General features: G+C 45.1%; 1 protein-coding gene across 5 annotated transcripts in view; it reads left to right on the plus strand.

Annotated features, from left to right (window-relative positions):
• DIDO1 (death inducer-obliterator 1) overlaps positions 1 to 13,780 on the plus strand; it is a 366,889-nt gene that overhangs the window by 297,202 nt on the left and 55,907 nt on the right. For all 5 annotated transcript variants that reach the window (XM_030213636.1, XM_030213635.1, XM_030213637.1 and 2 more), the window contains one exon: positions 11,601 to 11,736. In XM_030213636.1, the coding sequence (XP_030069496.1) occupies positions 11,601 to 11,736 (136 nt within the window). The remainder of the gene's footprint in view (positions 1 to 11,600; positions 11,737 to 13,780) is intronic.

Genomic DNA, 13,780 nt, shown 5'->3' on the forward strand with positions numbered 1-13,780 from the left:
GTGCTCTCTATCTCCCCCTGCTGGTTGATGGACACAACCCATACGTAATGGCTTCATCTGCTATGACTAAAGGAAAGAAAATTATCATGGTAAGAACCTAATTTTCCCATCATGATTGGGAAATTGATGCATTGGAAGAAGCCAGTGTTGTGAGCCAATGTGAGAGCATCAGAAGAGGAATCCGAGAATGGAAGATAAAAATCTCCCAGGAGAATAATAGAGAGAGAAATGCCAGGTTCAGCGATAAATGCATTCAACTCCTCCAGAGAGGAAGAAGTTGGAGGTTGATAGTCTAAAGCTAGATAAAAAGAGGAGGAAGCAATACTAAAATGAAGAATACCAACATCAGAGAAAGAGTGATCTGAAGGAACAGGTTTAGACTTGGTAAACTGAGGAATAGAAAAAGGCCACGCCTCCACCACGGCAGGAGGATGTGTGAAGTGGATGAAACGATAATTGATTGGATGGGTGTCTAGCATTGAGGCAGTATCACCGGGTCTAAACCAAGACTCAGTAATACAAAGAATAGAAAGCCTAAGGCGTGTGAGCAGATCGGAGCCAAGAGGGCCCTTTGTGTCTGAGCAAACGATAGTTGAGTCCAATGGTAGTAAAAGATGCAGTAGACAGAGAATGGAGAGAACTGGTGGCACTAGGAGGTGGTAGTGAACCAGGACGAGAAAGCTATCACGATTAAGGATTAAATTTACCTGAAGGACAGCAGGGTAGGGGATGATGACCTCACCACATTGGGATTTGAGGGCACAGGACGTGATATCATAGGTGCCAATGACTTAGAACCAGAGATGATGAAAAGAGAGAGGAGGTAAAATGTGCCAAAGTAGCAGCCAAAGAAATTAATGAGATGTCCCAAGGAGCATGACTTGCTCCTTGGTCGTAACCTTGCCCCACAATTCAAATTATAGACAGGTGGTGATGCCACTATCGGGGAGAGTCGGGCTGAGATCGGAGAGGAAGTGGTGCGTGAGAAATGCAGCAGTGAACCTGAAATCACAGTGAAAATGAGACATGAGACACAGAAAATAGCTTCCAGCAGTGGCATAGCAGCAGACATCGAGATTACCTCACAGGCACGGACACTTGCACCTGCCCTTGAGCCTGGGTTATACAAGTGGGTGCCTATGATTACCATATTTTCTGATATACTCATATACTTACATGCTCAGGCTCTGCACCTGTACATGCAGTTATATCATGGTGCATACTACTACACCGGTTGCTATTTTATAAGACCTAATTTACTTGCATAAAAATCATTGTTCTAAGCATGAAAATGGTTTATAAAGGTACATACAGAATGTGTTAATCACATTAATCCATTTTATAAAAAATGAAGTATGTTGGTTTAAAATAGATATTTGTGTGATTTTTCTTTGAGGGCAAGCTGGACAGAATATTCTTGCATATGGGTGACATCGCCGACGGAGCCCCATGTCGGATGCTGCCCACTGTGCAAAACACTCTCTGAGGATAAGCAGGCCATATTAATTCTCACAAGTGGGTAACGTGGCGCTGTGTTGCCCGGTCTGGAGCTTATAACAAGCTTTACAGAGCTGTATGGAGTGTGAGACATGGAGCGTAGTGCCTTCCTGCCTGCTGCAAGGGAGCGGTTACTGCAGTTGTTTTTCTACCTCGGTGAGGAGAAGACTGTGTCTGAAGTTTCTCTTCTCTCCCGGTTTGGAAGAGCTTCTTTTTTAGTGCCTTTTCGCTTCTTTTTTGGAAATGTTTCTCTATGCCTTGATCAGGCCTTTGTCCCCTTCTCTTCCCGTATATTTGACACTTGCGCATGTGCGGTGGAACAAGTCTTGCTCTCCACAAAGTTCTGTAAAGCTTATTGGAAGCTCTGGACCAAGAATATAAGTCCTGCTGTCCTTGAAGAATACCTGCTATAGGTAAGTATCTTGGCTTTTCTGAAGCCTTTAGCAGGCCATGAACAGGTGCCTTACCTCCTGGTGTACTTACATGGGACTCTCAGTTTGATCTTTTCTGCAGAGCCGATCATATCTCTGATATGTGGCTATTCTGTCATTTTTTAATTTTCATTTTGAGATAATACATATTTCTTTCATAGCCAAGACCAAATATCATTGCCCTCCTTAAGGAGATAAAAGAGGGAAAAAAGCATAAATCAGAAACTTAATAGCTCACAATACCCTTCATGTAAAAATGTTATCAGGAGTGTGGTCCTAGCAGGGATGAAATCTGTAGAGACCTCCAAAAATGCAGTTAGATCTGCACTAACTGCTGGACCCAAAATTGCTTAATTACCCTCCTGACCTTCCAAGAGAACTTTTCTGATAGATACATAACATCTAACCAGTGTCATATCCTCAGAGTCTGACAAACAAAGGGCTACTTTTACAAAGCTGCGCTAGCGATTCCCACGCAGCAAATGAGAGGAAGCCGATAGGAATTGAATGGGCTTCCTCTCATTTGCTGCACCAAGAATTGGTAGCGCTGCTTTGTAAAAGCCCATAGTACCTCTTTAAAGTATTACCTTTTCAGGATTTCTGCCAAAAGGTAATGGATTACTGGAAAATTGAGGAACCTAAGATTCCGGTTACTCATAATATTTTCTATCGTCTCAAGCTTACAATGCAGGAAAAGACTATATTTATTGCAGAAAACCTGGTACTTTACAAGGAAGAAATTTTATTCGGAACAGCATTCACTTGCAAAGAAACATCATCAATTTTAGTGTCTACCTGCGCTTAAACTTAGAAGTCGATTCAGTTGTAAAAGAGCGAGGTACCACATTTCTGAAAAGCGACTCTCTGTGTAACTGTCCATATATCCATAAAAGTTATGTATTTTTGAACAATAGGAGTTTCTGATGCCAACTCGGATGGAAAATGAACTTTAGTGAAAAAACCTCAGCAGTTGAGGAACTTGAACCTTCTTGGGCTTGGTCCTCAGATGCTGGTGGGGAGACTGCTGCCAACAATTGTGGTAGAGGAGATCTTTCTAAGGAACTAAGAGAAGGTTTTTGGGACTTGATATACTGCCTTTCTATGGTTACAGTCAAAGTGGTTTAAATATTTACATACAGTTACTTATTTTGTACCTGGGGCAATGGAGGTTTAAGTGACTTGCCCACAGTCACAAGGAGCACCAGTGGGAACTGAATTCAGTTCCCCAGGTTCTCTTGCCACTGCAATAACTACTAGGCTATTCCTCCATCATCTGATGTTAGACTTTACTCCTGGTATAACATGTTTATCCATAGGACCCTTAACAGCTGGCATCAATGGTTCCACTATCTTCCTTTTTCCCCCCATTTTGAGGTACACTTTAATGCTAAGAGCAATTAATACAAAGAATACAATTAAAAGAAAAAAGAGCTCACCTGGTAAGACGTCCAGAGTGTACTCACTTGGTGCTCCAGGGGCCCTGTGGCCTTACATTATGCGGAGAGGGGCAGCGCCAAGAGATGATGTGAGATGCTACGGGAAAGCCAACCAATTCAGAGGGGTGCGATCATGTGAATCGTGTCTTGTTTTACAGACCTCCAGGTAATTGGAACAAAGGCCAGACCAACTTCATGGACTTCATTTCAAACAATGGTGTAACCAACTCCAATATACTAGCATTAGGAGACATTAACCTCCTCCACAGCAGCCATAGGGCTTGGTTACCAGGAGGCGAGGTGAGGTGAGTGTAGGCATGGGATACAGTCACAACCGTGATACATTGTAAACTTTGTGCTAACATGCAGAAACATACCCAGGAGAGTACAAAGGCCCATCGTGAGATTTTTCAGCACGCAGAAGTCTGGTCCATAGACATCGGCATCAGGAGCTACATCAACGTCATGGAGGTTGCCACTGCCCTTGACATTGGGAGTAAGTAGTGCCCGCTGGGGCTGAGCATCCGAGGACCTATGAGGATTCTGCTTTTTCCTCATCGGCACCAAGGGATCCTGATGTGCATTGTGAAGGCTAAGAAACATCAACTTTGGTCCTCTTCGAGGCATGGTGCCAGGAGGTCCAGGACACCAGCATCGCTGGTACCCAAAAAGCATTGGCACCATTAGGACCACTCCCATCTCCATGGAAGCAGTGGCTTATTTGCCAGTCTCTCTGAAGCCAGGACCTTGCCTCTGATTCAGTTTCATCTTTGCATTCTGCCATTTTACCTACACTGTCTCCAGCTGCATCTTTACCAATGCCTGCTATAGAGGAGCATCTTAGGGTTATGTTACAGGAGGATATGGGGTGCATTCTTGCTCATCATGATGGCAAGGCTTCAGGGACGCCAGTGCTGATTATGGTGCTGTTCCAACATATTGATTCTGGTGCCTTGCTGGACATCAGTGCCAGCACTGACCGATTTAGCCCATTAGAGGGAGGAAGTGAACCCTGGTTCCAGGGGAGGGCCCACACCTTGATGCTCTCACCCAGAGCCTGACCAGATGCCCAGTAGACTGAGGCAGGTGCAGACTCAGACTTCCCATGAGGAATACGTTGTTGAGTTAGGGTCAGACTTCTCCTTGGGGTCTGTGGTGGAGCCAGAGGACTTCTTGGAGGAGAGATCCCTTAGCCTGCCTTCAGATCCCGCTCCACCACAAAAAAGGAGGAAGTCTCCCCCAGAGGAGCTCTCCTTTTATAAGTTTTTTGAGGGAAATGGAGGCCATTCGATTTAAGTTGGAGATCAAAGACAAGCTCAGGGCTGAGATGTTGGACGTCCTTGATTATGACTTCCTTCCTAAGGAAGCTGACAGTGCCCATTCACAATATCCTCAAAAATGCACAGATGAAGAATTGGGAAACCCCCACTGTCTCTGCAAGTTGTACCAAAGGCAAACTCCATGTATAGAGTTCAAAAGGCTCCCAGATTCAAGAGTTTGCAGCTGTCACACTATTCTATGGTGGTTGAATCTGCTCTCAAAAGAGCCAGGAGAGGACCCATGCTTCGGCTCCCCCAGGCAGGGATACTCACACTCTAGGGTCATTTGGGAGGAAAGTTTTTCAAGGCTCATTGCTAATTTCTTGCATCCAGTCTTACCAGCTTTATACAAGCTTCTGTTTGAAGAACTTGGTGAGCAGTGTGCTAGACATTTGTGGATATTCCCTCCAAAGGAGGCAGCACAACTTGGCCAGCTTGTGAATAAGCAGGAGGAGTGTCGGAAGCATATTGCTTGGCCACTTAGCATACACACTTTTCACAGTAGATATCAGCATGCACAGACTCTCGTGGCTGTGTATCTCGGTCCTGGAACCAGCTGTTCAGGAAAAGTTAGAGAATATCTCTTACTAAGGATACAACCTTTTTGGGACAAGGTGGAAGAGATAGCAGACCTCATAAAGAAGAGAACTGACACCATCAAGTCCCTGTCTTGGCCCACTCCTTCTGCAGCCTCCATATCTCAGAGGTTTTTTGCTGTGAAGTGTTCGCGGAGAAACTCTCGCCTATACGGGTCAAACCTGTTCCACCAGGGGAAGAAGGGAAGGAATTCTATTGAGTGTCTGCATAGCAACTCTGTGGACTTAAAGGATGCTTATATCCATATCTAGATTAAGTCCCCGTCATAGTAAGTATCTCAGATTTCAAGTGGGGAAACTCCTACCAGTATAGTGTCCTTTTATTTGGCCTCATGTCCACTTCAGAGCGTTCATGAAATACCTAGCCATATTCAAATTATAGGCAGGTAGTAATGTCACCTTCAGGAAGAGTCGGGCTGAGATTGGGGTGGAAGGTGTGAGTGAGAAATGCAGCAGTGAACCTGAAATCACAGTGAAAATGAGAGATGAGACGCAGAAAATAGTTTCCAGCAGTTGCATTGCAGCAGACATCGAGATTACCTCACAGGCACAGACACTTGCACCTGACATTGAGCCTGGATTGTTCAAGTGGGTGCCTAAGATTATCATATTTTCTGATCTACACATGTACTTGCACAGGCTGTGCACCTGTACATGCAATCATGTCATGGTGCATACTTTTACACCGATTGCTATGCAGACACTGAGTTCATGTGCTTCCCTACTTAGCCAATTGACTGGTCAAGATCACATTACAGGAAGGTGCTCAAAAATCAATTCAGAGGACTATTCGGGTGTTGGAGCTGGAGCTACTAGAGTTCGTTATTATCTACCCCAAGTTCCATCTACTCCTGGTACAGCATTTGCAACATTTGCTTGAACCTACCTGCCTCATGTGCAGGTGGTTGCTTTCGTTGGCATCCCCACTCAGGTTCAGCACAGCCGTTAGGTCACTGCTTGGCAGATGTTGAAGTTGTTGGGCCACATAGTCTCCACAGTGTATGTCACACCCATGGTTTGCTTGGGAGACCCTTGCTTCTCAGTGGTGTCAGGCAACCAGGAACCTTGCAGATGTCATCTGTCACACCGGAGTTGGTTCAGTTGTTTCTCTGGTGGACGATGCAAACCATCTGGAACTTCCATTATAAATTGTTCTGCTTCAAAAGAGTCTGAACACAGATGCATTCAATCTGGGATGGAGTGCTTCACACCCAGGGATACTGGTCCGCTCAGGAGACCAAGATTCACATCAATTTCCTGGAGCTCCAGGCAATCTGAAATGCTCCAAAGGCTTTTAGGGATCATCTGTCAATGCAGATTTTCATTCAGGCAGACAGTCAAGTTGCCATGTACTATGTGAACATGCAGGGGGGTGTGGTATCATACTCCTGTCGGGAAGCAGTCAGGATGTGGCAGTGGGCCACTAGCCATGACATAGTACTCCGAGCCTCATACCAGGTGGATAGACTGAGCAGGTTGATGCATCTGCACAAGTTGTCTTAAGTATGGGCATTGCCTGCTGGATCTTCTGAGAGTGAGGTACCCCCTACTACTACTTATCATTTCTATAGCTCTACTAGACATATGCAGCGCTGTACACTTGAACATGAAGAGACAGTCCCTGCTCGACAGAGCTTACAATCTAATTAGGACAGACAAACAGGACAAATAAAAGATAAGGGAATTTTAAAGTGAAGCTGATAAAATAAGGGTTCTGAACAAGTTAATAAGGGTTAGGAGTTAAAAGCAGCATCAAAAAGGTGGGCTTTTAGCTTAGATTTGAAGACAGCCAGAGATGGAGCTTGATGTACCGGCTCAGGAAGTCTATTCCAGGCATATGGTGCAGCAAGATAAAAGGAACAGAGTCTGGAGTTAGCAGTGGAGGAGAAGGGTGCAGATAAGAGAGATTTACCCAGTGAACGGATTTCCCGGGGAGGAGTGTAGGGAGAGATGAGTGGAGAGGTACTGAGGAGCTGCAGAGTGAATGCACTTATAAGTCAATAACAGAACTGTATTCGGAAATGGATAGGGAGCCAGTGAAGTGACTTGAGGAGAGGGCTAATATGAGCATAGCAACGTTGACGGAATATTAGTCGTGCAGCAGAATTTTGAACAGATTGAAGAGGAGAGAGATGGCTAAGAGGGAGACCTGTGAGAAGCAAGTTGCAATAGTCTAAGCGAGAGGTGATAAGAGTGTGGATGAGGGTTCTGGTAGTGTGCTCAGAAAGGAAAGAGCGAATTTTGGTGATATTATAGAGAAAGAAACGACAGGTTTTAGCAGTCTGCTGAATATGTGCAGAGGAGATGGAGGAGTTGAAGATGACCCCAAGGTTACGAGCTGATGAGACAGGAAGGATGAGAGTGTTATCCATAGAAATAGAGAATGGGGAAGAGGAGAGGTTGGTTTAAGTGGAAAGATAAGAAGCTCAGTCTTGGTCATGTTTAGTTTTAGATGGCGGTGAGACATCTAAGCAGCAATGTCAGACAGGCAGGCTGATACTTTGGCCTGGATTCCTGCTGAGATTTCTAGTGTGGAGAGGTAGATCTGGGAGTCATCAGCGTAAAGATGATACTGAAAACCATGGGATGAGATCAGAGTACCAAGGGAAGAAGTATAGATGGAGAAAAGAAGAGGTCCCAGGACAGATCCCTGAGGTACACCAACTGACAGTGGGATAGAAGTAGAGGAGGATCCACCAGAGTATACACTAAATGTACGCTGGGAGAGATTAGAAGAAAACTAGGAAAAAACAGAGCCCTGAAATCCAAGTGAGGATCAACGTATCAAGGAGTAGGTTGTGATCAACAGTGTCAAAAGCTACAGATAGATTGAGAAGGATGAGGATAGAATATAGAGCCCTTTGGATCTGGCCAGGAACAGGTCATTGGAGACTTTAGCAAGCGCTGTTTCGGTTGAATGAAGGGGGCGAAAGCCAGATTGAAGTGGATCAAGAATAGCTTGAGATGAAAGAAAGTCAAGGCAGTGCCGGTGAACTGCATGTTCAAGTATCTTGGATAGGAAAGGGAGGGGGAGATGGGGCGATAGTTGGAAGGACATGTAGGGTCCAATGAAATTTTTTTTTTAAGGAATGGTGTGACTACGGCATGTTTGAAGGCATCAGGAACAGTCGTAGTGGAAAGTAAAAGATTGAGGGTATGACAGATAAAAAGGATGACAGTAGGAGATAGTGTTAAATAGATGGATGGGAATAGGATCAGAGGAACAGGTAGTTAGTTTCGAGGCGGAAAGAAGATGTGTAGTTTCCTCTTCAGTGATTTCAGAAAGGGAAGGAAAGGAGGCAGGGGTTGGAGGGTTGAGAGCATGGACTAAGGGAAGGAGCGGTGGAGGTGACCTGGGTGAGAATTCAAGTTTAATCTTGTGAACCTTATCATGAAAGTACTCAGCCAGAGTTTGGGGAGAAAGTGAAGGGGGAGTTGAAGGTGAAGGCACTTAGAGGAGACAGTTCAGTGTAGCAAAAGAGACGTTGAGGGTTTGAGCCAAGAGAATTTGTCAACTGGATGTAATAGTCCTGTTTGGCAAGTAAAAGAGCAGACTGGAAGGAGGTCAGCAAGAATTGAGGAGTGGCCTAGTGGTTAGGGTGGTGGACTCTGGTCCTGGGGAACTGAGGAACTGAGTTCGATTCCCACTTCAGGCACAGGCAGCTCCTTATGACTCTGGGCAAGTCACTTAACCCTCCATTGCCCCAGGTACAAATAAGTACCTGTATATAATATGTAAGCCGCATTGAGCCTGCCATGAGTGGGAAAGCGCGGGATACAAATGTAACAAAAAAAAAATGTATGAAGTCAGCATGGGCACGGGATTTCATCCAAAGGCGTTTGGTACAGGAACGTAGGTAGCGGATTTTAGAGGTCAGCCAAGGCTGGGGTTTGGTACGTTTTACAGAACAGGGAATGGGAGGAGCGAGAATATCCAGAGGAGAGAATAGTAATATAGGAAGATTCAGCCTCATTGACAGACTTGGATAACATAGTGGTAGAGAAGAGATTTGAAACACTGGAGGACAGAGTAGAAGGGTCAATAGCCTGAAGATTCCTAAATGTGTTGGTTAAGATTGGACGGGACTGGAGAGGGAGGGTGTTTAAGTGTGAAAGTTATCAGATGATGGTCACAGAGGGGAAAAGCTGAGGCACAGAATACTAGAGAGTGAGCAGTTTGAGAAGAGGATAAGATCAAGACAGTGGTCATTCTGGTGAGTAGAGGCAGTGGAGCACAGTTGAAGATTGAAAGGGGATGTTAAAGCAAGAAACTGAGAAGCATAAGTCAGAGACATCATTAGCATGGATGTTAAAATCCCCAAGAATGAGGGAAGGAGATGAAGTTTCAAGAAAGAAGGAAAGCCAAGCATCAAAGTCAGTGAGAAAGGAAGAAAGAGACTTATCAGGGGGTCGATAAATGACTGCTACTCAGAGAGGCAGAGGGGCAAATAGACGGATGGAGTGGACTTCGAAGGAAGAAAAGCAGTGAGACTGAGGTGGAAAAAGAGGTTGAAATCTACAAGAGGGTGAAAGTAGTAGCCCGACACCACCTCCCCGGCCAACCGGGCAAGGAGTATGGGAGAAAAGATATCCTCCATGGCATAGGGCCGTGACTGAAGCAGAGTCTTCAGGGTAAAGTCAAGTTTCAGTTAGGGCAAGCAGATGGAGAGTATGAGAGCTAAAGAGGTCATGGATGTAGTAAAGTTTGTTACAGACAGAGCAAACATTCCTACATCCCCCTTGGTGGATCTTTTTGCCACTCATCTCAACAACAAAGTCCCTCAATTCTGCCCCAGATTCAGATCACATGACAGGCTATTGACAGATGCCTTCCTTCCTTGATTAGAGGAAGAGCCTTCTGTATGCGTATCCTCCAGTCTCTCTTAATAGGGAAAATTGTGCTGAAACCATTATTCTGATTGCACCTTACTGATCGAGGCAGATCTGGTTCCTTCCTATTCTGGAGTTCTCCTCTGAAGAACCATGGAGATTAGACTGTTTTCCAACTCTCATCAGGTAGATAGAGGGGTCTCTTCTGCATCCTATCCTCCAATCCCTGGCCCTCATGGCTTGCATGTTGAGAGCCTAGAATTTGCATCCCTTCAAGTGCCTGAATTTGTCTCCACGTTTCTTCTGGCCTCTAGGAAAGATTTCACCAAGAGGTGCTATACTTTTAAGTGGACGAAGTTTGCTGCTGTTTGCCTGCAACCCCCACCTGAGCAGATTACATACCCGGTTCTTCACTCCTCTCTCTAGGAGGCCAAAGGAAAGAAATCCACACACACATCTAATTAAAAAACAAAAACAAAATATATATATAATATATATATGTGTGTGTGTGCGCACACACACACACACATATATATCAAAGGCCTTTGGGATAAAGTTTGGTTCTCACACAGTGATAGTGAGCTCACCCAGAATTGTTACATATATATCAAAGGCCTTTGGGATAAAGTTTGGTTCTCACACAGTGATAGTGAGCTCACCCAGAATTGTCTCAAAATCCCTCAAGTCGTCTTCTCTTTTATTAAGAATCCTTAAAGTCATGGACAACAGGTTTACATCACAAATCATAGGGCACAAACTTTGAAAAATCATTGGCTAAGTTATCTTCTGCTTACATCTGCAAGTTCAGGGGATTCAGGGTACATTCCAACACTGCTAGCAGCTCCAGTAAAAATATAACATTTATAGGAATATGGGAATATGGAACTAGCATATATTATTTTGTATATCTGCATTCTCAGACATGCAGTCTAAGGGCGTACGTCGCTTTCACTTCCCTGTTCTCTTCCAAACATGTTTATGTCTAATAACAACTTCTTGCATCAGGTAAGAACTGTACTTACTAAGCAGGCTTGAAGCTAGGGATTCCCATCAGTGAGAGTACTCTGTTCTGCTTGGCCTTGTAGAAAGCAGTTACCTATAACAGGTGTTCTGAGGACAACATTAGTATTCTCGCACCCCTCCCACCTCCCCTAGGAATTGTTTTCTAATGATTTTTTTTTTTATCTGAGGGTCCCACACGAGTACACTGGGTGGGAAGGCACCTATGCATGTGTGATTGGGCCTGCCAAAGGCTTTAGGAATGTTTTGTATGCTGGGCAGTGACCAACCCAGGAATCTGTTAGTGACATCACCCATTTGAGAAAATATTTGTCCTGCTGTCCTTGGAGAGTACCTACTACAGGTGAGTAGCTTTGCTTTCTTGTGTAGTGAGTCTGCTTTCTGTAAATATAATCAGTACCATAATCATGGTCTGAATATTTGTGAGCTGAATGAAGTCCTTCTGAGTATTGCTTGTGTGTTGTTTTTTAGGAGCAGCAAGAATCTGTGCGAGTAACCCCAGAGAACAGTTCTGCGGCTCTGCTGGATGTTTTCAGCAGCATGTTAAATGATACCACCAGTCAACATCGGGCCCATCTTTTTGATTTGAACTGTAAAATATGTACAGGTGAAGATGATGAAGTTAATTTTGAAGATACTGGTCCAAAATGGACCTTTAGTATTGTTATTTACAGCTGTGTTTTTATTATTTAAAAAAAGGTTTTTTTAAGATTTTTAAACAATAATACAACCGAGACCCTTACAGGTCCACCACAATCCTTGTAGAGAATCATCAGATCTCACTCCAGACCTAGCCTTTCCCACCAGTAGAGACTGATACTGTTACTGTTATTGCGGATGTGGGACCAAAACATTTTACCACCCCAAACGATAAAAAGCCTTGTTCTCGCATTAAAAAAAAAAATAGTCTCCGTGGGTATCGGTCAGAGGTATTAGAGTTACTTACATTTTCCTGCATCCAACTGGCAGTGATTCACACAGGCTGGCTCCATGGCCTTCATCCTGCCATGTCCCGCCTCTCTACTGCAATTTTGTGTTTAGCGTTAAACAGGAGGTTGCAGGAGGAAGGCCACAGAGTTGACCTGTGTGAAACGCTTGCTGCAGGAAAGTGTAAGTAACATCAAAACCTCCTTGTGACACCCGTGGAGGGCAGGGATAGGAGAAAAGTGCTGGCTGGAGGAGAATGGGGACTGGAGGGAAAGGAAGTTGGGAGCTGGTTGGATCCACGGGAACAGGGAGGACTGGAGGGAAAGGAGAGAGTTGGAGGCTGGATCCATGGGAAGAGGGGGGAGCTGGTAAGAAAGGAGAGAGGTGGGGACTGGACCAATGGGGGAGGAGGAGGGCTGGAAGGAAAGGTGTTGGCTGGACCCATGGAGGAAGAAGGGGGCTGGAGGGAAAGGAGAGAGGTGCTTGCTGGACTTGAGTAGCAGGGGAGCTACAGGAAAGGAAAAGAGATGCCGGACCAAGGAAAGAAGAAAGAGGGAGTCAAGTACTGAATGAACCCACAGCAGGAAGGAGAAAGGGAAAGAGGGCAGGTAGATGAACCAGGTGCTGGAATGGATGGGGGAAGAGAAGGAGAGAAGGTGGGTTGGAGGGGAGAGAGAGACATTGGTGTGGAATAGGAAGAGAGGGGAGAAGCTGGACTCGGGGAGGTAACAGGAACAGAGGAGAAATGGTGTTGGGGGGGGGGGTGTTGGGACACACGGGAGATGCAGTGTGGGGATGGTATATGGACACAGAGGGGCAATGCTAGACACAGAAGGGAGATGTTTTTCAACACAGGAGGAGAGGATAGGGAGATAGATGATGATGGATGTGGGATGGATGGTGGACATGGAGAGAGAAGAGAAGTCAAATGGACAGGAGAACCTGGTGAGTGAGTTAAGAGAAGACAGAGAAGCAGAAACCAGAGCCTGAGACCAACATGATTTAAAAAATACAATGACCAGACAATGAAAGTTTGAAAAAATAATTTTCCATATTTTGTGATTAGAGTATGTCAGATTTGAAATGTACATCTTGCCAAAGCTAGTGTTAGATGTGGTGGGGACCCAGGGCAGAAATTTGGGAGGAGACCCCCAAAGCCCACTACTAGGCTGAACCTTCTTCAGCTTTCATCAGACTTGGAGCGTTCTCTGGTCAGGAGCCAAGGGCAGTAGCCCTAGTAGCTCTCCCCTAAAAGCATTCCTGGCATGTGCCATCTTTTTATTTTGCACAGTACAGGAGTAAATGCATCTCATATTTCTGGCATTGTATTAAATAACTGTTTGAGACTTCTGCAGATGGGGATAAAGCTCGTGAGGCTGGGGAAAAAGCTCACAGGAATGGGGACAAACCTTGTCCCAATATCATTTTCTACCCCCCCCCCCCCCCCTGTTTTCCCGAGCAATCTATTTATTTTTTCTTAACACTGTTCTGATCCAGCAGGTGTTACCCTTCCCACCACCAGATGGAGGAAGAGAAAACTGAATTCTACCAGTGACATTGGTGGTTATAATCTGTGGTGCTGTCTAGAACAATCCAGTAATTTTTTTCTGTGTTCGAGCAGGTGGTCGTTTGCATAGTGGTGCTCTGTCACTGGCCTAGCTCCCTGCTCTGCTCACCGATGCAGCACAGCACGGCCACTCCCTGGTTACAATCTTAGGACCGTA

This window comes from Microcaecilia unicolor, chromosome 8 (genome assembly GCF_901765095.1).
Source record: "Microcaecilia unicolor chromosome 8, aMicUni1.1, whole genome shotgun sequence".
Lineage (NCBI taxonomy): Eukaryota > Metazoa > Chordata > Amphibia > Gymnophiona > Siphonopidae > Microcaecilia > Microcaecilia unicolor.